This window comes from Schistocerca nitens, chromosome 2 (genome assembly GCF_023898315.1).
Source record: "Schistocerca nitens isolate TAMUIC-IGC-003100 chromosome 2, iqSchNite1.1, whole genome shotgun sequence".
NCBI lineage: Eukaryota > Metazoa > Arthropoda > Insecta > Orthoptera > Acrididae > Schistocerca > Schistocerca nitens.
The window spans coordinates 197,912,821-197,939,489 of NC_064615.1; the positions used below are offsets into that span (position 1 = coordinate 197,912,821).

Genomic DNA, 26,669 nt, shown 5'->3' on the forward strand with positions numbered 1-26,669 from the left:
TGGCGGCTGTGACGCACGTACGTGACGTCATGTGACGTCAGCTGATGACGCGAGTACTGTTATCCAAAAATGCCGAGAAGATAGTTTAGTTGGTCTAATTACACTGCAAATGGTTCAAATGGCTCTGAGTACTATGGGACTCAACATCTGTGGTCATAAGTCCCCTAGAACTTAGAACTACTTAAACCTAACTAACCTAACGACAGCACACACATCCATGCCCGAGGCAGGATCTAATTACACTAACATAAGTCACATCGTCCTAGGAACTGGCTGAAAGTTTGAATTTTGGTGGGAAGATAGGTCAATTGATCTACCTATACTAACCTAAGAAAATGGTGGGAAAGAAAGGGCAGTTGCACTACTTCCACTAACCTAACTACCTCTTCCTAGGAACTGGACATAAGTCTTCATTTAAACAATTACAAGCAATACCAACATCAACTGTGTTAGCAATCCTCTTGGAATATTTTCCTTCGCGGAGTTGGAATGGTGTCGCCCCGCTAGAGGCTGCTCACTTAATTCGAATATAATTTCTCTGTCCCAGCGGTGATTCGTAGGCACTAGGAACGAACAGGATTCATTTGGAGGTAAAGTGGGGCTTTCGTGGCGAGGCAGGTGCAATGAGACATTTAGCGTAGTAGCTCGATCTCGTAGTTTGTGATTGTACATGGGTGAGAAAGCAGTCTTTTAGGACGAGTATCTCCCTCTGCCTTCAGTTAGGATGATTCTTTAGTAGGCGCGTGTAGTGAACTCTGACGTCAAACAGGGAAAGATGGTATATGCTTGGAGCTAATAGACTTTTTTAAACTCATGTCTGTTGAACAGCAATATCTAGTGAGTCGAACGTTTTTCCCCTAGCTTTTAGTTGTAGGGTAGAATTTCTGTTGCTGGTTTCGAGTGGTATAATTTTTTTTCCCAAACAGGATAACACGAGTTGTCAGTTTTTTGGGTAGTATTGGGCTCTTGTGCAGTGCTATGCATATAGTTGTGTAATTAAAGCATGATAAGGTGAGTTGTATAGTTAGTTTCTGCGATTTTTGCCGTCCTTATGCAGTACTCTGCATATAGTTTGTAACTAGGACCGATCTTTGTGATTAATTATGTAATTTGGATGGTTATTTGGGTCAGTATCCTGCATCTGGAGAGTTTGAATGTGTTAGGGTGTGCACTTAGGTTTTCCATCCAGTAGAATCAGGGTTCGAGTGGTTGATAAATTGGGTTTTTTACTTCCAGTTGGTGTCTGTGCATTGAATTAGTTTCGGATGATTAAGCGTTGTAAGCGTGTTCGCATGGATTATTTCAGTGATGTGCATGGTGTGTAATGGATTATTTCGGTAATTTAGGAGTTGGCTTGTCTGAGGGAGGAGACCAGACAGTGAGGTCATCGGCCTCATCGGATTAGGGAAGGACGGGGAAGGAAGTCTGCTGTGCCCTTTCGAAGGAACCATCCCAGCATTTGCCTGGAGCGATTTAGTGAAATCACAGAAAACGTAAATCAGGATGGGGCCAAACGTGGGATTGAACCGTCGTCCTTCCGAAGGCGAGTTTATTGTGCTAACCACTGCGCGACCTCGTAATTTACGAGTTGTTTGCGTCTCTGCACATCAGTGTAATGTATTATTATTTAGGAGTAGTTTCGAAGTCTGTAAACTGTATATAGTGACTCTAAGCAAGTTAGGGTGAGTGTTTTGCATCAGCGTAATAAATAAATTTGGTGAAATGCGTTAGCAAAATAGTCCACAGCTCGTGGTCTCGCGGTAGCGTTCACGCTTCCCGAGCACGGGGTCCCGGGTTCGATTCCCGGCGGGGTCAGGGATTTTCTCTGCCTCGTGATGACTGGGTGTTGTGTGTTGTCCTTAGGTTAGTTAGGTTTAAGTAGTTCTAAGTTCTAGGGGACTGATGACCATAGCTGTTAAGTCCCATAGTGCTCAGAGCCATTTTTTTGTTAGCAAAATAAATTGTTCAAAAAGAAAAAAATAAAGTTCACTCCCTCCTCTCTCCAGCAGCCCAGAACAGTCTGATTCCTTTTTTCACGCCAATTTTCCTCCACTCCAGACCGCTGGTATGGTGAGTGTTTTGTATCAGCATAATAAACTAGGTGAGATCCGCAATTCGATGTATGTAGGAAAATGTGGTTGGATGACCTAGTTGGAAGCAGGTATTCGGAAGTGCAAAGAACACCTTTTTTGCATATATGACTGAGCAGCCTCTAGTGCGGGCGACACCATACTAACCTCCTTCAGCAAAATTCATGCCTATTTTCCGAGACGGTGGCAAACACATTTGATGGCGGTAGTGGGTCTAATTGTTTGAATAAAGAGTTATGTCCAGTGCATCTAATACAGCTATCGATATCTCTGCGTCTTGTGGTGGTATCACACCACTAATGCTGTAGGCAGATAATAAATTTAAACAAATTTAAAGAAATTTATACAAATTTAAAGAAATTATATTCGAATTGAATGGAAATATAATACTAACTCCCATCAGCTGTTAGAGCAAATTTAGTTAACAGAGTTGATGGTTGTAGTGGGTCTCATTGTTTAAATAAGGACTTATGTCCAGTGCATGTAATACAGCTATCGATATCTCAGCCACTTTTGTAGTGAAGTGTTACATGTTTGGAACTCTTTAGAGCTGGAGTACGTGTTTAATAGTCTTTCAATGCTTGGAAATGTTTTCTCGGTGTTATTAAGCATATCGATTGAAGGAGCTGTTAAGAACACCTGCGTGGTTCCTGTTTTGGGGACATTCGGCGAGTGTTCTTAGAGAAAGAGAGAATGTTTGTGTCCGGCAGACCTCAGCGGTTGTGAAAGTATGCTAGTTGACTGTAGTTCGTATTATCAGCGTGCGACACACACATACAGCCAGACGACAACGTGTCATATCGTGAAGTGCTGTAGTAGTGGCGAACTAGGTCACTTGCCTATTGTGCAAAGCATGACCGTACTCTTCATATGTTCAAGCATTAATGGGTGAATGTAATACAGCTATCGATATCTCAGTCTCTTGTCGCGGTAACACGAAACTAATGATATAGATAATAAATTATATTCGAATTGAATGGAAAGACCATACTAACCCCCCCTCCCCCGCCCACACACACACACACACAACCCCCACCCACACCCCCCGCCAAGCTGCAAGAGTAAGCTCTTAGAGTAAAATTGGTGACCATTTTCTATGATAATGGTGAGCACACGTGATGGTGTTACTGTGTATAACTGTTTAAATAAAGACTTATGTCGAATGCACGTAATACAGCTATCGATATCTCAGACTCTTGTGGTGGTAACAAGAAAATTTATAGAAATTATATTGGAATTGAAAGTAAGCTCTTAGATCAAAAATTCGAAACTCGAAGAGGATGACGAACACACTTGATGGTGGTACTGTTTGTAATTGTTTAAATAAAGACTTATGTCCAGAGCTGAATGAGTGCATGTAATAAACATATTAAAAGACTGAGAAACTGATATATCAGCCTTTTGTGGCGGTAACAGAACACTAATGCTGTAGGTAGATAATAAATTTAAACAAATTTATGGAAATTTAAAAGAATTTAAAGAAATTTATACAAATTTAAACAAATTTATAGAAATTATATGCGAATTAAGTGAGCAGCCTCTAGTGGGGCGACACCATACCAACTCAGCTCAGGAAAATTTTCCAAGACGATGACTAACACAATTGATGTTGGTATTGTTTGTAATTGTTTAAATGGAGACTTATGTCCAGTTCCTAGGAAGAGGTAGGTTAGTGGAGGTAGCCCAACTGCCATTTGTTTCCCACCATTTTCATTTCCTAGGACGAAGTGACTTAGGTTAGTGGAAGTAGTCCAACTGAACTATCTTCCCGCCATTTTTTGATTAACGGCACTCACGTCATCAGCTGACTTCACATGACGTCACATACTTGCGTCACGGTCGCCATCTTGGATAACGGTACTTTGGGATGACCTACTTGGGGCCATGTCCTCCTGGGGTGATGGCCAACATCTTGGATAATGGTACTATAGGGCCACGCAGACTCTGCTCCACTACTTAGCCTCTCCCACGGTTGGTAAGATGTGGCCATGCAATGTCGAAAGCAGCAGACGTTGAAAGGTCTCCGTTGGATTCCTTTCATGTTAATTTCTTAAATCTGTTGTCATTTACGGTATAAATTCCTCTTCTAAATTTACTGTGGTGTTTCTGACTATCTGGGAGAAGACTGAGCAGTGGAACGTGTTACTTTTACACATAAACAAGAACGATCTGTCACACTACTACACTTTAAAGCGCAGTTTATATGTAATTCACGTTACACAGTCTCATACGGAACCGACATCCGCTATGTTTTATATACTATATATGATAAGATACTGTCATCCCCCTTCCTTTCTGTGTGAGAGGATGAATGAGCAAATGTATTTCTAGCTGCATGCTTGATGGTAGCAGACAAGCCTGTCTGCTAGAGAACAGTAGGACCAACGTCGGAACAGGTAGCTACGCCTTCTAAAAGCAGAGAAGTTTCTATTCTTAGTATGGTCCTGTCCGCTTTCAGAATAAATTAATGCAACAACATTACACATAACAACATTACAATGTGTACTATGTTCTGTATCCTTGGTGCTGGACTGTGGTCAATCTTGGTATTCCTCCGCCTAACGGCGACAAATTGTGCCTCTTTCACCGCTCCAAGTCTTACGAAGCAGGTTTCATGCCCTTATTTGCAACATTAATCTTAATTTAAATAACTGTGTATCGATGTCGTATTTAAAGGGTATCTCTGGTATAGACAGATGAAAATAATGGATTTTCTTACACAATTTCTTTCCCTTTAGTATATATATTATGCCTGCAAAACGATTTTTTGATTATGAAAGTAGTTTAGAAGGTACAGCATGTAGAATGGATGCGTGACCCGACCCAAATATAGGCAGCTGTAAGCGCTCGATGAATTGTTTCAACAAAAGATCGACCAGTATACAAATGTTTGCCAAATGGAGATTTACTCAAAAGATGCACCGATGCCAACACGCAGAATGGCAGCGAGAGATTCTATGCATGCATTTGGAATCTGGTACCGAAACATCTTCGCCGTGGGACAAAAACTGTTGAAATAACAGCAGGTGTTATTCATATATTCTGAAGACCATGATCATGCTAGGAATCTTCGTAGGGACGAACATCAAGAACTTAACTGAGATCTCTTACAGGAAATGGGTGGCCACCCACCACGGAGCAAGGAACATCTCAGTCTGTGAAAAAGAGCCCATATTGAATTACTACAGCACCAAAGTCAAAACCAGAGCATGTTTGAGGGAAAGGATGAATGCCTCTATGGTCCTGGAATCACAGATTAACCGTAAGTTTTGGAAATAACGTTCTTTTTGTTGCTCCAAAGTTTAAACTCGTTTCTCTCGAAACAACATGCGAAGCGCTCTGGAGAGTCGACAGATTAACCGATTCATTTGATTTTTTAAAGAAACATAATTAAATTTAGGGAGCCTTAGCTAGAGCTTTTTTTATTCGCGTTTCAAATATTTTTTAAAACTTTTTAACTTAGTACAATATGCTAAAAACTTGACATGTTTTTCAAATAGGTAACATCTTGTTTTTTTCCGCCATATTTTTCAAAACCCCATTCTGATGGCTACTCAAATTCATTCTAAGAATTTTCTATTTTTATGGGCTTCAGAAGTATGAACCCGAACCCGGCGCGAGGTGCTTACTTCGACATTTTAAATTTACCATTTTAAATTTTTTATGAGATAATTTTTTTCATACACGAATGTATGTATTATAAAGTGGTAAACCGCAATTTTAATAAAACAATCCTTATATGAAAAGCAAACTTCATCCATTTTCGTGCCTCCACCCAGAACATCCCCTTAACGGGACTAACGCGGAAGTGAGGCACAGTTCAGTGAGGTGACCAGCTATTCTGGCAATTTACAATTATTGTGTTTAATTGGCCAATTAAAGATTGGTGCTGTAAGGATAAGACATTTTAAGTAAATAGTTCCCATGAAAGATTCTTTATATGCCACTCACTCATTGCTCCAGTTGGATATATCCTGCTAATTTGATGTTTATGTTATGCCTTTTTGAAGAGAGAACGGCTGCTGCAGACTCTTACTCCCGTTTTGAAACGAGGTACTTACTACAAAGCCTCTTTCATGATTCTTAAACCAAGTAGTAATGATTAAGAAGGGAGGTTAAGGAGGAAGAGGAAGAGCTTAAGGAGGGAGAAGGGTAAAGAGAGGTGAGAAGTGGCAACACTTAACAGGAGAAACAGACCTAAAACTTTGTCAGACAGCTTTGTGGTGAATGTGAGACTCAGACAGAGGTAGGTCTAGAGAGGGCAAAACAAACTTTCAGTAGAAAATTGAATGAGAACGTAGGGAAGTCAGCAAAGAGAAATAAAGTTTTGTTTTTCGGTAGTTCATATGCCAGAGGCATAGGCCAACTTTTGCAGGACCAATTAAGATCCGAATACCAGGTCACAATGTTTTTAAACCTAGTGCTGGTCTGTGTCAGGTGACACAGGATTTAGATTCACTCTGTAGCTTCAGATAGAAACTGTAGAGCCTCAGACAGAGGTAGGTCTAGAGAGGGTACAACAAACTTTCAGTAGAAAATTGAATAAGAACGTAGGGAAGTCAGCAAAGAGAAAGTTTTGTTGTTCGGTAGTTCACATGCCAGAGGTGTAGGCCAACTTTTGCAGGACCAGTTAGGATCCGAATACCAGGTCACAAATTTTATAAAACCTAGTGCTGGTCTGTGTCGGGTGACAGAGGATTTAGGTTCATTCTGTAAAGCTTTTACCAAGGAAGACACCATGGTTATTGTGGGTGGGCCAGGCAATAGTATTGACAGAGATCCTGCATACAATATAGAGTTTGACCTGGCAAGGATTGCATCAGCAACGAAAGATACCATGTTGAATTTGTCTGTTCTGAGACGCCATGACCTACCTCATTTAAACTCTTCTTTCAGGAGAGTTAATTTGGCTTTGGAACGGCTACTAGGGTCGAGTGTGGGATCACATATTGGTTTGGTTCCTGTTGATTCTCTCAGTAGGTGGGATTATACTAGACATGGCCCATACCTCGACAGGAAAGGGAAGGGTAAACTGGCTCGGCTAATAGCAGGAAATGTAAGGGCACTGTCATGAGTGGTAATATACCAGTGGTCATAGGTGTTGGAGCAGCACCTTTTTTAGGATAGGTAGGACAAAACGAAGTCAAGTTCTGAGAGAAGTAAAAATTGAAACAAACCTTCAGTTTGAGAAAGAAACCAAACAGCATAATCCTGGCACATTGGATCAGGTGTTCGTTAAAAATTTACAGCAATCATGAGAAATTTTATTTCCACCCGATTTCATCTCGGTAAATGTGAAATGCTAACTATCTTTAGTACATCAAAATATTCGAGGGCTCAGAAGTAAAATTAATGAACTACTTATGTGCATTGATGAACTAGAGTCATCGAACCCAGTTGATATAATCTGCCTCTCTGAACATCATGTGACCACTAGTATAGATATGTTAAACCTTACAGAAGTTAAGTTAGCCTCTTACTTCTGTAGACAAAATATGGAGAAAGGAGGAGTTGCCACATTTGTTAAAAACAGTTTTAAATTTAGGAATATTGACATTAATAAATTTTGCTTCTAAGCAGCACTTAGAAGCATGTGCAACAAAGATAGAATTTCATAATAGGGCCTTTATAATAGTAGCCATATACAGAGCACCTTCAGGAAATTTCAACCTGTTTATAAACGGTCTTGAAGATTTATTATCTCATCTAAAATCAAAAAACAAAGAACTAGTGGTTGCTGGTGATTTTAATATAGATGTCCTGAAAAACACTGTAAGTGAACAGCTGCTGAAATCAGTACATTGTCATTCAATTTCATTTCTACTGTAAATTTCGCAACTAGGGTATACAAATGTTTTATGACTGCCATTGATGATATCTTTATAGACAGTTCTAGGCAACTAAACCACATTCCAAATCAGTAGTAAATGGGCTATATGACCATGACATGCAACACCTAACATTAAATTTTTAAAATTGTCGAAAACTGAGAAATTTAGGAGACTGCGCAAAGAAAGTAATTGGATGGATGTTATAGCATCCACTGCACAAATGGAAAATACAAAACATTCATTAATAAAGTTAGCACCTTATTTGAAAATTGTTTTCCCCTGAAGGTAATTCAAATCAAGCAGAAGCCTAATAAGAAACCATGGATGACACAAGGGATAAAGATATCAGTCAGACAAAAAGGAAACTCTGTCTGATATGTAGGGACACCTTTGATACTAGCATTATAGCTCATTACAAAAATTACTGCAAAACATTGAAAAAGGTTATCCAGAAATCTAAACACCTTAATTATAAGAATAAGATAAATACATCCAGCAATAAAATAAAAACAATATGAGATATAGTTAAGTCAGAGACAGGTACGACCAGAAATGAGGAGGAACAAATACCTCTAAAAATAATTGAAACCCTGGTAACAAACGCATGTTGTGTTGCAACCCATTTCAACAAGTATTTGGTCTCTGTTACTGATAGCATGGGGCTGTCAGGTTCAGTAAATAATGCAATGGAATATCTGATACCAGTGCACACAAGCAATCTCAGTAAAATGGAATTGACACTTACTTCATCCAAAGAAATAGAATCCATCATAAAGTCCTTGAAATCAAAGCATTCTAGTGGTTATGATAACATATCAACAAAGTTAATAAAAGAATGTTCATGTGAGCTTAGTCATATCTTAAGTTATTTGTGTAATCAATCATTTATCAGAGGAACATTCCCGGACTGTCTTAAATATGCTGAAGTTATACCTCTCCACAAGAAACAGGACAAAGAAATGCCATCAAATTACCAATCGATCTCACTTTTGCCAGATTTTCCAAAAATCTTTGAAAAGCTCATGTTCAAACATCTACTTAAGCACCTTAGTGAAAATAACGTACTTTCAAAGTCACAGTTTGGGTTTCTTAAAGGTTATGATATTGAGAAGGCTTTTTACAATTACAGTGAAAATGTCCTTAATTCATTAGACAACAACTTAGAGGCAACTGGCATATTCTGTGACCTGTCAAAGGCTTTTGACTGTGTGAATCACAGCATTCTTTTAAGTAAATTAAAATGTTATGGCATCACTGCTAGTGTTGCAAAGTGGTTACAGTCATATCTTACTAATAGAAAACAAAGGGTGTCATTACGTAACTTTTCAGCAGTAGGCAATCAGACATCATCTGCGTAGGAAGAAATTGCATGTAGTGTTCCCCAAGGTTTCATACTAGGTCCAATACTTTTTCTTGTGTATTTTAATGACCTGTCATCTGTTACATTACCAGATGCCAAGTTTGTCTTATTTGCAGATGATACAAACATTGCAATCAATAGTAAATCAAATATAAATTTAGAAAGGGCAGCTAATCAAATTTTTACTGTTGTTAATAAGTGGTTCCTAGCCAATTCACTGTCATTAAACTTTGACAAGACCCACTATATGCAGTTCAGAGCTTCCAAGAGATTTCCTTCTAGTGTGTGTATAAAATATGATGAAATGGAAATAGGAGAAGTTGAGAGTGTAAAATTCTTGGGATTACAACTTGATAATAAATTCAGTTGCGAGCAACATACTAATGAACTGCTAAAGCGCCTAAACAAGTCTGTGTTTGCAATGCAAATGTTGTCAGAGATAGGAGATATAAATATAAAAAAACTGGCATATTTTGCTTGTTTTCACTCCATTATGTCATATGGTATCATATTTTGGGGTAACTCCACAAACCGAGAAAATTTTTTTAGAGTACATAAGCGTATAATAAGAGTAATGTGTAGTGTAAATCCAAGAACATCATGTCGAAACCTATTCAAGGAATTGGGCATACTAAACACAGCTTCTCAGTATATTTATTCCTTAATGAAATTTCTTGGCCTTTGCTGGCATCAGCCTAATGTGAATCATTTAATAACATTGCGAATAATTTAGCAGCACAATCTCAAGGTAAATATCGTGTGTACATGCATGTGTCAGTATATTTAGCACTTTTACTTAGTCAATGTCGTTGTCGTTTTAGGTTCGATTACTTTTGGTGCTGTGCCATCCCCTCTGTTCTGAGCTTCATCAGCATCGGAGGTCTGGCACTTTAACATCAACCCATACATTACGTCTCAGGGCCCTAATGGTAAGTAATACTGTAGAAACTAGCCATATATTAGTTACCGTGCGACTCTTAACTGATATGCAAATTAGGAGTCAGAATCACGATGTTATGTAGATCACACCCAAGTGGGTTTATATTGAATCTGCAAAAGGTGTGGAATGCAATCTTATAATGGCCCTAATATAAATTGTTTGTGGGGTGGCTAGCGTCTCATGTAATTCAACCATGAAATTAATTTATCAAGAGTTTCCTCAAAAAATGATGATAGGAAAGAATTCTAGTGAGTGTAACTCTTTAACAGATAAATACCATCCTAAAAATATACAATTGCATTTACTTTCTTTAAATATAACACAAAACTGATCATGAATTTGTACAAGGAACAGTCATGTGTATCAACATAAGCCAAACTTGTAAATATTCATCACTTGATAGAGGTGTTGGTAAGAACCTAGTACAAATGACACTGCATGGAATCTAGTGTGCTTGTCTACTGCGAGAAGAGGGATTACATTAGATTAGATTAATTATTCATTCCACAGACCCACAAAAGAGGGGATCCTCTTGGGTGTGGAACATGTCAGATAAACACATTACAAAAATGTAACTAGAAAAAACCTGAGTTTCATTAATTTTTATGATCATCAGTCAATAACCAGTAAAATTATGTACATGAATTAAAATTGAACTTCTAATATTTACAGGTTTAATACTTACATCTCCTTTCATTAAATCCATTATTTCACAGTAGCTAGTTACTTGGCTATTACAACCAAGTATTGTCAAAAATTAAAGTAAATTATTCATTTCAATGATCCTCAGTTAAGAACAGTCAAATTATGTACAAGATTTGAAATTAAACTTCCACTATTTACAGACTTAAGGCTTACATCTGTTTTCCATACATCCATCATTCAGACAGTAGGTAGTTACTTGCTGTTACAACCAAATATTGTCAAAAATTACAGTATATTAAATTTTCATTAAAATGGTCTACTGCACTTGTTAAGAAAATCATGGAGGGAATAGAAAGAGTTGGCCACCAAAAATTCTTTTAAATTATTTTTAAATTGTGCCTTGTCCGAAACTAAACTCTTAATGGTTGTTGGTAACTTACTGAACCTTGCTGAATACTGGACTCCTTTCTGGACAAGAGTAAGTGATTTTAAATCTTTATTTGTTGATACTGTCTACTAAGCAGTTAGTTGGAAAAAGAGCCACTATATGCAGTTGAGAACCTGTAAGAGATTTCCTTCCATCATGTCTATAATATATGAAGACATGCAGATCGAAGAGTTTGACAGTGTTAAATTTCTGGGATTACAACTCGATAATAAATTCAGTTGGGAAGGGCAAACCACAGAATTGCCTAAGCGCATAAACAAGTCTGTTTTTGCAGTGAGAATGATGTCATATGGCATCATATTTTGGGGTAACCCGTCAAACTGAGCAGTAGTTCTTAGCATGAAAAAGCGTGTTATGAGACTGATTTGTTGTGTAAATTCAAGAAAATCGTGTGGAAACCTGTTCAAGAAACTTTGTATTCTAACCACAGCTTGAGACTATGTTTATTCCTTTGTGAAATTTGTTGCGAGTAACATGTTTCTGTTTCCAGCCAATGGCTCAATACAGAGTATCAGTACTAGGAATAAGAACAATCTACATACAGACATAAAATCACTTTCCTTTGTCCAAAGAGAGGTCCAATGTTCAGGAACATACACTTTCAATAAATTGTGAGCAACCATTAAAAACTTGGTTTCCAACGTAGCACAGTTGAAACAGAGTGTGAAGGACTTTTTGGTAGGGAACTCCTTCCACTCTATAGATGAATATCCTAACAGGGAATGTTAGACAAGCTTAAGTAAGAAATCTGTTAGATTTCAGTTTTGACAGGACTTATTCTCAACAGTCACAATTAGGTATTTTGTGAATGATAAGTTTATTAAAAGTGCGTTGCTATATTTTATTCTGACAATGTACTTAATTCTATAAATATTAGCAGTTCTAGTTTGCTGCATTGTATTGGGGTACGTGAACAGAGCCTCCGCGAAAATTGCAATGATTTCCGACCAAGATAAGACTTGCAATCTGGCATACCTTGGGCGTCAGATTTCTCTGGAGTCTGATCCTTTCACACCAGAAACATCGTCTTGGTCCTTTTCAGGACCACAGGTGACCATCATATCGGTGAATATAGAAAGCACATCATCACCAAAAGAAAAACTGCTACAAGAACTGTGCAGACAAACCAAGTGCGATGTACTCTGCGTACAGGAGACCAACAGAAGCTGCGAAATGCGCAGACCAAAACTAACGAAATGCGACTGGCTACGGAAAGACCCCACCCAAAATATGGAAGTGTTATATTTATCCAACCAGATATACAGGTAATATCAACAAACCTGGAATGGAAGCAAATTATCCCAAGAATTTCAGGCCAGTTAGGCTTTTGAGTCACCTTTATAAATTGTTCGAACGTATGATTCTGAATAGAATCCCACCACTAATAGAACCTCTTCTCATACCCGAACAAGCAGGTTGGCTCTGAGCACTATGGGACTCAACTGCTGAGGTCATTAGTCCCCTAGAACTTAGAACTAGTTAAACCTAACTAACCTAAGGACATCACAAACATCCATGCCCGAGGCAGGATTCGAACCTGCGACCGTAGCGGTCTTGCGGTTCCAGACTGCAGCGCCTTTAACCGCACGGCCACTTCGGCCGGCCGAACAAGCAGGATTTCGACCAAACATAAGCTGCACAGGGCAACTTTTGAATCTCACTCAGTTTGTAGACGATGGCTTTGAAACCCAAGAAATAATGGGCGTGGTCTTCGTGAATCTCACAGCAGCGTATAATACTGTCTATCATCGGTTACTCTATGCAAAATTATGCAATATGATCAAGAACGCCCACCTCGGTAGACTAATCAGCACCCTCCTCCAAAACCGCAGGTTTTTGTTCAATTTCAAGGACAATGCAGTCGCTGGAGAGCGCAGAAAAATTGTCTACCTAAGGGAAACGTCTCGGCTCCACTCATCTTCAACATTTATACCAACTACCAGCCATTGCCCCTGGGCACGAGGAGATATATGCAGATGACCTAGCCCTTGCTATGAAGAACTCATGCTTTGAAACAGTGGAAAGAAACCTGACACCTGCACTTAGAACACTTTGAAGCTACTACAATCGGAACCAACTCAGACCTAACCCTTCGAAGATACAAATACACCTAAGGAACAGTGAAGTTAATCGTGAGCTACATGTTGAATGGTCAGGCATCCAATTGCAGCAGCATCACGCCCCTAAATACTTGGAAGTCACTCTCGATAGAACTCTGACATTCAAAACCCACTGCAAGAACACAAAAATTAAAATCTCCACTCGAAACAACCTCATTCGCAAAATAGCGGGGGCACAGTGGGGCTCACATCCACAAACTATTCGCTGTTCTGCAATGGCACTGTGCTTTCATACTGCTGAATATGCTTCCCCAGTCTGGTACAGGTCATCTCATGCCAGACAAGTAAACACTGCTCTCAACGAAGCCTGCAGGTTGATCATAGGTTGCTTAAGACCTACCCCAACCGATAAGCTCTACTACCTGGTTGGAATAGCGCCACCATGGGTACACAGAGCAGTGGCTGCCAACAAGGAGAGACTGGAAGTGGAACAGAGCAGTGCCCATCCACTACACGGACAGAATCCACCACAGCAACGGCTGAGCTCGCGAAAGAGCTTCCTGAGGACATCCGAGTAGCTCTCCGTTTCACCAAAGTAGCCAAGGCTGGAATTATGGAAGAAGTCGACGCCGCACCTGCGTGGGTGAATGCCAGAAGCTGAAGAACTACCACCTGGACACAATGACAGCTGGCTGGTGTGGAAATCTTTAAACAGCTTACGATCAGGAGTTGGAGGATCTAGAGATAACCTGAAGAGATGGGGCTTCATAACAGAAGACACGTCCTGTGATTTTGGACAACGACAAACCACAACCCACATGCTTCAGTGCCCTTTGTGTCCTACATCCTGCACGAAGAATGATCTCCTACAAGCCACCCCAAGCACCTTGGAGGTTGCAAAGTACTGGGCACATGTAATACAAATTCAGTTTGTACCTATATATTGATGTGTGTGTGTCTGTCTACTGTAAATCTGTATGTTTCTGACTCGAGAATAAAAACTGCAATGTATTCACATATTTTGACAATCTCCTGACATAATCAGGGTAGTGAGTATTGTATTAAAATGTTTTATGTTATACTTTCTGAATTGTTGCACATCCAACACATTAATCTCATTTTTGGATCTACGGAGCGAAAACTGAATCTAATCTAATCAAGCTTCTTCACCAGTAATTGTTGTTGTTGTGGTCTTCAGTCCTGAGACTGGTTTGATGCAGCTCTCCATGCTACTCTATCCTGTGCAAGCTTCTTCATCTCCCAGTACCTACTGCAACCTACATCCTTCTGAATCTGCTTAGTGTATTGATCTCTTGGTCTCCCTCTACGATTTTTACCCTCCACGCTGCCCTCCAATGCTAAATTTGTGATTCCTTGATGCCTCAAAACATGTCCTACCAACCGATCCCTTCTTCTAGTCAAGTTGTGCCACAAAAATGTGATCTACCCACATTATCTTCAGCATTCTTCTGTAGCACCACATTTCGAAAGCTTCTATTCTCTTCTTGTCCAAACTGGTTATCGGACATGTTTCACTTCCATACATGGCTACACTCCATACAAATACTTTCAGAAACGACTTCCTGACACTTAAATCTATACTGGATGTTAACAAATTTCTCTTCTTCAGAAACGATTTCCTTGCCATTGCCAGTCTACATGTTATATCCTCTCTACTTCGACCATCATCAGTTATTTTACTCCCTAAATAGCAAAACTCCTTTACTACTTTAAGTGTCTCATTTCCTAATCTAATCCCCTCAGCATCACCCGATTTAATTTGACTACATTCCATTATCCTCGTTTTGCTTTTGTTGATGTACATCTTATATCCTCCTTTCAAGACACTGTCCATTCCGTTCAACTGCTCTTCCAAGTCCTTTGCTGTCTCTGACAGAATTACAATGTCATCGGCGAACCTCAAAGTTTTTACTTCTTCTCCATGAATTTTAATACCTACTCCGAATTTTTCTTTTGTTTCCTTTACTGCTTGCTCAATATACAGATTGAATAACATCGGGGAGAGGCTAGAACCCTGTCTCACTCCTTTCCCAACCACTGCTTCCCTTTCATGCCCCTCGACTCTTATAACTGCCATCTGGTTTCTGTACAAATTGTAAATAGCCTTTCGCTCCCTGTATTTTACCCCTGCCACCTTCAGAATTTGAAAGAGAGTATTCCAGTTAACGTTGTCAAAAGCTTTCTCTAAGTCTACAAATGCTAGAAACGTAGGTTTGCCTTTTCCTAATCTTTCTTCTAAGATAAGTCGTAAGGTTACTATTGCCTCACGTGTTCCAACATTTCTACGGAATCCAAACTGATCTTCCCCGAGGTCCGCTTCTACCAGTTTTTCCATTCGTCTGTAAAGAATTAGCGTTAGTATTTTGCAGCTGTGACTTGTTAAACTGATAGTTCGGTTATTTTCACATCTGTCAACACCTGCTTTCTTTGGTATTGGAATTATTATATTCTTCTTGAAGTCTGTGGGTATTTCGCCTGTCTCATACATCTTGCTCACCAGATGGTAGAGTTTTGTTATGACTGGCTCTCCCAAGGCCATCAGTAGTTCTAATGGAATGTTGTCTACTCCCGGGGCCTTGTTTCGACTCAGGTCTTTCAGTGCTCTGTCAAACTCTTCACGCAGTATCTTGTCTCCCATTTCATCTTCATCGACATCCTCTTCCATTTCCATAATATTGTCCTCAAGTACATCGCCCTTGTATAAACCCTCTATATACTCCTTCCACCTTTCTGCCTTCCCTTCTTTGCTTAGAACTGGGTTGCCATCTGAGCTCTTGATATTCATACAAGTGGTTCTCTTCTCTCCAAAGGTCTCTTTAATTTTCCTGTAGGCAGTATCTATCTTACCCCTAGTGAGACAAGCCTCCACATCCTTACATTTGTCCTCTAGCCATCCCTGCTTAGCCATTTTGCACTTTCTGTCGATCTCATTTTTGAGACGTTTGTATTCCTTTTTGCCTGCTTCATTTACTGCATTTTTATATTTTCTCCTTTCATCAATTAAATTCAATATTTCTTCTGTTACCCAAGGATTTCTATTAGCCCTCGTCATTTTACCTACTTGATACTCTGCTGCCTTCACTACTTCATCCCTCAGAGCTACCCATTCTTCTTCTACTGTATTTCTTTCCCCCATTCCTGTCAATTGTTCCCTTATGCTTTCCCTGAAACTCTCTACAACCTCTGGTTCTTTCAGTTTATCCAGGTCCCATCTCATTAAATTCCCACCTTTTTGCAGTTTCTTCAGTTTCAATCTGCAGTTCGTAACCAATAGATTGTGGTCAGAATCCACATCTGCCCCTTGAAATGTCTTACAATTTAAAACCTGGTTCCTAAATCTCTGTCTTACCATTATATAATCTATCTGATACCTATTAGTATCTCCAGGATTCTTCCAGGTATACAACCTTCTTTTATGATTCTTGAACCAAGTGTTAGCTATGATTAAGTTATGCTCTGTGCAAAATTCTACAAGGCGGCTTCCTCTTTCATTTCTTCCCCCCAATCCATATTCACCTACTATGTTTCCTTCTCTCCCTTTTCCTACTGACGAATTCCAGTCACCCATGACTATTAAATTTTCGTCTCCCTTCACTACCTGAATAATTTCTTTTATCTCGTCATACATTTCATCAATTTCTTCATCATCTGCAGAGCTAGTTGGCATATAAACTTGTACTACTGTAGTAGGCATGGGCTTTGTGTCTATCTTGGCCACAATAATGCGTTCACTATGCTGTTTGTAGTAGCTTACCCGCACTCCTATTTTTTTATTCATTATTAAACCTACTCCTGCATTACCCCTATTTGATTTTGTATTTATAACCCTGTAATCACCTGACCAAAAGTCTTGTTCCTCCTGCCACCGAACTTCACTAATTCCCACTATATCTAACTTTAACCTATCCATTTCCCTTTTTAAATTTTCTAACCTACCTGCCCGATTAAGGGATCTGACATTCCAAGCTCCGATCCGTAGAATGCCAGTTTTCTTTCTCCTGATAACGACGTCCTCTTGAGTAGTCCCCGCCCTGAGATCCGAATGGGGGACTATTTTACCTCCGGAATATTTTACCCAAGAGGACGCCATCATCATTTAATCATACAGTAAAGCTGCATGTCCTCGGGAAAAATTACGGCTGTAGTTTCCCCTTGCTTTCAGCCGTTCGCAGTACCAGCACAGCAAGGCCGTTTTGGTTAATGTTACAAGGCACGATCAGTCAATCATCCAGACTGTTGCCCCTGCAACTACTGAAAAGGCTGCTGCCCCTCTTCAGGAACCACATGTTTGTCTGGCCTCTCAACAGATACCCCTCCGTTGTGGTTGTACCTACGGTACGGTTATCTGTATCGCTGAGGCACGCAAGCCTCCCCACCAACGGCAAGATCCATGGTTCATGGGGGAAGCACCAGTAATTATTGTAGAGTAAAACACCACATTAGAGCCTGCGGTACTTCTCCCTGGCAGGAAAGCTGTGGGGTTCGGACGTGGGAGTTAGTGGACCTTCGATCTTTTGTGGGCTAAATTTCACCTGACGCAGTTCACAAATCACCTGTACAAAGAGGTGAGAAAAGTCATGGGATTAGCTGTATGCAAATATACAGATGGCGGTAGTATTGCGTACACAAGGTACGAAAGGGCAGTTCATTGCCGGAGCTCTCATTTGCACTCCGGTGATTCATATGGAAAGGTTCCCGGCGTGATTATGGCCGCACGACGGGAACCAACAGACTTGGAAAGCGGATAGGTAGTTGGAGCTAAACGTGTAGGAGATTTCATTTCGGAAATCGTTACGGATTACAATATTCCGAGATCCGGAGTTTCAAGAGCGTGCCGAGAATACAAATTTCAGGCATTACCACTGACAACGGACAAGCAGCCGCCGACGGCTCTCACTTAACGACCGAGAGCAGCAGCATTTGCGTACAGTTATCAGTGCTAACAACCAAGCAACACGGCATGAAATAACCGCAGAACTCAATGTGGGGCGTACGAGAAACGTATCCGTAAGTACAGTGCGGCGAAATTTGACGGTAACAGGCTATGGCAACAGACGACCGACGCGACAGTCTTTGCTAACATCACGACACCGTCTGCAGACATCGTCTGCAGTGCTTCTCCTGGGCTTGTGACACATCGGTTGGACCCTAGACCACTGGAAAACCGTGGCCTTGTCAGATGAGTCCCGATCTCAGTTGATTAGAGCTGATAGTAGGTTTCGTGCATGGCGCAGACCCCACAAAGCAATGGATCCAAGTTGTCAACAAGACACTGTGCAAGCTGGTGGTGGCTCCATAATGGTGTGGGCTGTGTGAACCTGGAATGGACTTGGTTCTTTGGTCCAGATGAACCAATCATTGACTAGAATGGGTTATGATCGGCTACTGGGAGCCCATTCGTAGCCATTCAACGATGGAATTTTTATGGATGACAATGCGCCATGTCACCAGGTCACTACTGTTCGTGATTGACTTGAAGAACATTGTGCACAGTTCGAGCGAATGATTTGGCCACTCAGATCACCCGACATGAATCCCGTCGAACATTTATGGGATATAAATCGAGAGGTCAGTTTGTGAACAAAATCCTGCACCGGCAACACTTTCGCTATTATCGGCGGCTATAGAGAGAGCATGGTTCAGTATTTCTGCAGGAGATTTCCAACGACTTGTAAGAGTCCATGCCAAGTCGAGTTTCTGCACTAAAATGGGCAAAAAGAGTAGGAGGTATCTTTCGGCTTTTGTCACCTCAGTGTAGATTCCCCTTGCTTTTAGTCATTCTCAGTATCAACATACCAAGACAATGCTGGTCTCTGTTATAAGGCACTACCGGTCAGTCATCCGGATTGTTGCTCCCGCAAGTGCTGAAAACGTCTTTTCAGCACTTGCGGGAGCAACAATCTTCAGTAACGACAAGTTAGTCTGATCTCTCCGCAAGAATTTGCGGCTTCTTCAAATTTTTACATATACAATTGTCACTGCTACTGAAGGTTGCTAGATGGCCTTGAATCGTTAATACGACCTTTTCGAAAGACAAGAGACATCACTCGACGTTGATTGCAGAGATAAGAAGTCATAATTGTTCTTATTTCGTGACGGTTCGTTTTGAGTGGGCAGCTATCAAAGGAAAAGGACGATAAGGCGAGTGCCAACACGAAGTGGGGCAATTAATTCAGTTTGCCATAGATGAGCAGAGTGTCCCATCAGCTGGTCGGCTACGTCCTGAGCAGGAGGCCCAGCGCAACCCAGCAACATGAACAGCAGAGGTAAGGACCCCAGGTTACAGACATTGTTGGAAGTTATTTGGCGTTTCGCGCGTATGTGTGAATTCGTAAGGGACCAAACTGCTTAGATCATCGGTCCCTAGACTTACACACTACTTGAACTAACTTATGCTAAGAACAACACACACACTCATGCCCGAAGGAGGACTTGAACCTCCGGCGGGAGGGTCTGCGCAATCCGTGACATTGCGCCGAAGACCGCGCGGCCACTGCGGGCGGCTGGGGCATTTAGCACTTCCTCTACTATAGAGCGGAAAGTATGAACTTCTTCCTGAGGTGATTTTTCTTTATGAAAGCTCACTTCTTGTATTGTAATCTCCTTCAATAATGCATATGCTTGCTCCTGCCTTGAGCAAAACACAGTTTCCCTTTTATCACCCTGATATACTTCAGTGATGATTCATCATTGTCAAAATAATTAAACAATGAGCAATCAAATAAAGTAACTTGAATTTAAGCTCTAATCTTTTAACTGTACTGTGGTTTCTGTCAGTAAAGACTAATGCAAATCGCAGAAAACCAATATCTAGTGTTAGAGCTGTACGAGAGTGCAGGCTGTCTCTATATAACATACTACAAGCGTTAAGTATTAAGCATTTAACTAACGAGGCGAAATATTGTATCAACTGTTTACAAACCACTATTGCTAACTTCTGTTTGTTGCAGAATCCATGAACATATTCTCAATTCGAATACAATAATTTTTCTTGAGGCTGAGATATTTATGTCCAAGAATCAGCATGGTTTTAGAAGGCATCGCTAATGCGGAACTCACCTTGCCCTTCTCTCACACAATATACTGAGAACTATGGACAGACAGGTTCCATATTTCTAGATTTCTGGAAAGCATTTGATAATGTGCCCCATTGAAAGCTGTTAACGAACGTACGAGCATATGGAATAAGTTAAAGATACTTGAGTAGCTTGAAGATCTCTTAAATGATGGAACCCGGTACGTTGTCCTCGACAGCGAGTGTTCCTTAGACACAAGGGTATCGTCAGGAGTGCCTCAGAGGAGTGCTATAGGACCGCTGTTGTTCTGTATATACATACATGATTTGGCTGACAGGGTCGGCAGCAATCTGCAGTTGTCTGCCGAGGATGTCGTGGTGTACTGTACGGTGTCGAACTGAGTGACTGGAGGAAGATACAGGGTGTTTCAAAAATGACCGGTAAATTTGAAACGGCAATAAAAACTAAACGAGCAGCGATAGAAATACACCGTTTGTTGCAATATGCTTGGGACAACAGTACATTTTCAGGCAGACAAACTTTCGAAATTACAGTAGTTACAATTTTCAACAACAGATGGCGCTGCGGTCTGGGAAACTCTATAGTAGGTATTTTCCACATATCCACCATGCGTAGCAATAATATGGCGTAGTCTCTGAATGAAATTACCCGAAACCTTTGACAACGTGTCTGGCGGAATGGCTTCACATGCAGATGAGATGTACTGCTTCAGCTGTTCAATTGTTTCTGGATTCTGGCGGTACACCTGGTCTTTCAAGTGTCCCCACAGAAAGAAGTCACAGGGGTTCATGTCTGGCGAATAGGGAGGCCAATCCACGCCGCCTCCTGTATGTTTCGGATAGCCCAAAGCAATCACACGATCATCGAAATATTCATTCAGGAAATTAAAGACGTCGGCCGTGCGATGTGGCCGGGCACCATCTTGCATAAACCACGAGGTGTTCGCAGTGTCGTCTAAGGCAGTTTGTACCGCCACAAATTCACGAAGAATGTCCAGATAGCGTGATGCAGTAATCGTTTCGGATCTGAAAAATGGGCCAATGATTCCTTTGGAAGAAATGGCGGCCCAGACCACTACTTTTTGAGGATTCAGGGACGATGGGACTGCAACATGGGGCTTTTCGGTTCCCCATATGCGCCAGTTCTGTTTATTGACGAAGCCGTCCCGGTAAAAATAAGCTTCGTCAGTAAACCAAATGCTGCCCACATGCATATCGCCGTCATCAATCCTGTGCACTATATCGTTAGCGAATGTCTCTCGTGCAGCAATGGTAGCGGCGCTGAGGGGTTGTCGCGTTTGAATTTTGTATGGATAGAGGTGTAAACTCTGGCGCATGAGACGATACGTGGACGTTGGCGTCATTTGGACCGCAGCTGCAATACGGCGAATGGAAACCCGAGGCCGCTGTTGGATCACCTGCTGCACTAGCTGCGCGTTGCCCTCTGTGGTTGCCGTACGCGGTCGCCCTACCTTTCCAGCACGTTCATCCGTCACGTTCCCAGTCCGTTGAAATTTTTCAAACAGATCCTTTATTGTATCGCTTTTCGGTCCTTTGGTTACATTAAACCTCCGTTGAAAACTTCGTCTTGTTGCAACAACACTGTGTTCTAGGCGGTGGAATTCCAACACCAGAAAAATCCTCTCTTCTAAGGAATAAACCATGTTGTCTACAGCACACTTGCACGTTGTGAACAGCACACGCTTACAGCAGAAAGACGACGTACAGAATGGCGCACCCACAGACTGTGTTGTCTTCTATATCTTTCACATCACTTGCAGCGCCATCTGTTGTTGAAAATTGTAACTACTGTAATTTCGAAAGTTTGTCCGCCTGAAAATGTACTGTTGTCCCAAGCATATTGCAACAAACGGTGTATTTCTATCGCTGCTCGTTTAGTTTTTATTGCCGTTTCAAATATACCGGTCATTTTTGAAACACCCTGTACAAGCTACTTAGACCAAATTTCCAGTTGGTGTGATGTATGACAGCTAGCGCTAAATATGGAAAAATGGAAGTTAATGCGGGTGAGTAGGAAGATCAAACCTGTAAAGTTCGCATACATTATTACCATTGACTTGACTGATACGGTCAATTCGTTTAAATATCTGGGCATAACGTTACGCAGCGATACGAGATGGAACGAGCATGTGCGAATAGTGGTAAGGGAAGGCAAATGATCGAATTCAGTTTATTGGGAGAATTTCAGGAAAGAGTAGTTCACCTGTAAAGGAAGCCCCATGTAGGACTCTGGTGCGACGTGTTCTTGAGTACTGCTAGAGTGTTTGGAATATGTACCAGGTCGGATCGAAGGAAGACATCGAAGCAATTCAGAGGCAGGCTGCTAGATTTGCTACAAGTAGGGTCGAACAACACGTAAGTGTTACGGAGATTCTTCAGGGATTCAGACAGCAATCCCTGGAGGGAGGGTGACGTTCTTTTCGAGAAACACTATTGAGAAAATTAAGAGAACCGGTGTTTGAAACTGAGTGAAGAAAGATTCTACTGCCGCCAACACACATTACGCGTAAGGACCACAAAGATAAGATACGAAAAATTAGAGCTCGTACGGAGGCATACAGACAGTCGTTTTTCCCTGGCTATATTTGCGCGTGGGGAAATGAAAAGCACAGGTACAGGGTACCCTCCTCCAGCGACCGCACAGTGGCTTGCGGAGTATCTATGTAGATGTAGATGTACGAGTAATACACTACTGACCATTAAAATTGCTACACCGAGAAGAAATACAGATGATAAACGGGTATTCATTGGACAAATATATTATACTAGAACTGACATGTGATTACATTTTCATGCAATTTGGGTGCGTAGATCCTGAGAAATCAGTACCCAGAACAACCACCTCTGCTCGTAATAACGGCCTTGATACGCCTGGGCATTGAGTCAAACAGAGCTTGTGTGGATTGTAGCGGTACAGCTGCCCATGCAGCATCAACACGATACCACAGTTCATCAAGAGTAGCGACTGGCGTATTGTGACGAGCCAGTTGCTCGGCCACCATTGACCAGACGTTTTCAATTGGTGAGAGATCTGGAGAATGTGCTGGCCAGGGCAGCAGTCGAACATTTTCTGTATCCAGAAAGGCCCGTACAGGACCTGCAACATGCGGTCGTGCTTTATCCTGCTGAAATGTATGGTTTCGCAGGTATCGAATGAAGGGTAAAGCCACGGGTCGTAACACATCTGAAATGTAACGTCCACTGTTCAAAGTGCCGTCAATGCGAACAAGAGGTGTCCGAGACGTGTAACCAATGGCACCCCATACGATCACGCCGGGCAATACGCCAGTATGGCGATGACGAATACACGCTTCCAATGTGCGTTCACCGCGATATCGCCAAACACGGATGCGACCATCGTGATGCTGTAAACAAAACCTGGTTCATCCGAAAAAATGGCGTTTTGCCATCCGTGCACCCAGGTTCGTCGTTGAGTACACCATCGCAGGCGCTCCTGTCTGTGATGCAGCGTCAAGGGTAACCGCAACCATGGTCTCCGAGCTGATAGTCCATGCTGCTACAAACGTCGTCGAACTGTTCGCACACATGGTTGTTGTCTTTCAAACGTCCCGATCTGTTGACTCAGGGATCGAGACGTGGCTGCACAATCCGTTACAGCCATACGGATAAGATGCCTGTCATCTCGACTGCTATAAAAAAAAAGTGATACGAGGCCGTTGGAATCCAGCACGGCGTTCCGTATTAGCCTCCTGAACCCACCGATTCCATATTCTGCTAACAGTCATTGGATCTCGACCAACGCGAGCATCAATGTAGCGATACGATAAAACGCAATCGCGATAGGCTGCAATCCGACCTTTGTCAAAGTCGGAAACGTGATGGTACGCACTGTTCAAATGTTCAAATGTGTGTGAAAACTTATGGGACTTAACTTCTGAGCTCATCAGTCCATAAGCTTACACACTACTTAAGCTAAATTATCCTAAGGACAAACACACACACCCATGCCCGAGGGAGGACTCGAACCTCCGCCTGGACCAGCCGCACAGTCCATGACTGCAGCGCCTAGATCGCTCGGCTAATCCCGCGCGGCAGATGGTACGTATTTCTCCTCCTTACACGAGGCATCACAACAACGTTTGACCAGGCAACGCCGGTCAACTGCTGTTTGTGTATGAGAAACCGGTTGGAAACCTTCCTCATGTCAGCACGTTGAAGGTGTCTCCACCGGCGCCAATCTTGTGTGAATGCTCTGAAAAGCTAATCATTTGCATATCACAGCATCTTCTTCCTGTCGGTTGAATTTCGCGTCTGTAGCACGTCATCTTTGTGGCGTAGCAATTTTAATGGGCAGTAGAGTAACTTGAGCCTGCAGTAGCAGCAGTTCTGAGTGGTATGTATTTGGCTAAATTTTTTATAGTTTATCGGAACTATGTGGCACTACGCGTCTATGCACAGGTCACACAAGTCACTTAAATCACAGACCGGTAGTTTATGGGCGCGTAACTGGCGATCGATACCATCCTACGTCAGCACCCTCAGGCTCAGATAAGGCGAATTTCATGGCTAAGACATCAGAGTGAATTCTTTATCTTGTCCCTCCAGCCACTGTAGCACGATTGTGGTCTAGTAACGTGGATACTTATCCTGCTGGAAGACGACCTCACAGTCGGGAAAGACATCAAGTATGAAGGGATGCAAACTGTTGGCATTAATCTATACTTAGCCTACAATTGTCATGGTGTCTTCGATACTTCTCACAGGGCCCTTGGAAGCCCAGGTGAATGCCCCTCAGACCTGTGTCCATGGCGCAGTGCACAATTCGAGCCGCCGGCCGGAGTGACCGAGCGGTTCAAGGCGCTTCAGTCTGGAACCGCGCGACCGCTACGGTCGCAGGTTCGAATCCTGCCTCAGGCATGGACGTGTGTGATTTCCTTATGTTAGTTAGGTTTAAGTAGTTCTAAGTTCTAGGGGACTGATGACCTCAGATGTTAAGTCCCATAGTGCTCAGAGCCGTTTGAACCATTTTGAACAATTCGAGCCGCCGTTCGTCTTTCTGACAGTATGTCCAGGCACGAACATCAACCTGTACTAACAAAAAGCGTGTTCGTCTGACCAAGCAACACTTCTCCAGTGATCAGCAGTCCTACCTTGACAATCCCCCGCCCACTGCACTTGTTACTGTATGTTGTTGAATCAACATGAGAACATGTTGAGGTAGTCTGCTGCAGAGCCCGATATACAACATCTACATCTACATGTATAGTCCTCTAGCCACCAAGCGGTGTGTGGTGGAGGGCACTATTCGCGCCAAAGTCTCATATTACCCCCCCCCCCCCCCTCTGTCCCACTCGAAGATCACGTGAGGGAAAAACGACTGTCTGAACGCCTCAGTACGAGCTCTAACTTCCCTTATCTTTGAATGGTGATCATTGCGCGATTTGAAAGTTGGTGGTAATAATATATGCTCTACAGTCTACATCCTTGGCGAAGATCGGATTTTGGAATTTAGTGAGCAGCCCCTTCCGTTTAGCGCGTCGTTTATCTGCAAGTGTGTCCCACTTCAAACATTCAAAGAGATTTGTAACGCTCTCACGATGGCTAAATGTGCCAGTCACGAATCTTGCCGCTCTTCTTTGGACCTTCTCAATCTCTTGAATCAGACCCAACAGGTAAGGGTCCTATACAGACAAACAATACTCTAAGACTGGAAGAACTAACGTTTTGTAAGCAGTTTCCTTCGTTGAAGGAATGCATTGCTTCAGAATTTTACCAATAAACCGCATTGTAGAATTCGCCTTACCCGTTACTTATGCAATCTGATCATTCCATTTGAAATTATTTCGAAAAGTCACACCCAGATAGTTGACAGATTTTACTGCTTCCAAGGAATGGGCACTCATTTTGTACTCGTACATCAATGGAGATTTTCGCCTTGTTATACGCAGTAGGTTACACTTACTAATATTGAGAGATAACTGCCAGTCATTACACCACACATTTATTTTCTGCAAATCCTCATTGATTTGTTCACAACTTTCATGTGATACTACTTTCCTGCACACTACACTGAATGGTGCACTCCACAACACTTGTTCCTGCACCCACATTGTACTCAATTTTCAGTTCTGTTACACAGGGATGGGCAAAATTTTGGAAATATCGATATATTATATCGAAGCTTACAAAAAGTATAGATGTCACAGAGACAAAAACAGCGATATTTTGATACACTGGTAGACGTTTTCTGTATTTA

At 41.8% G+C, this 26,669-nt stretch overlaps 1 protein-coding gene across 3 annotated transcripts in view; it reads left to right on the plus strand.

Moving 5' to 3' along the window:
• Positions 1–19,580: 19,580 nt before the first annotated feature.
• LOC126234321 (sialin-like) overlaps positions 19,581–26,669 on the plus strand; it is a 283,631-nt gene continuing 276,542 nt past the window's right edge. For all 3 annotated transcript variants that reach the window (XM_049943006.1, XM_049943007.1, XM_049943008.1), the window contains exon 1: positions 19,581–19,661. In XM_049943006.1, the coding sequence (XP_049798963.1) occupies positions 19,649–19,661 (13 nt within the window). In that variant the 5' untranslated portion in view covers positions 19,581–19,648. The remainder of the gene's footprint in view (positions 19,662–26,669) is intronic.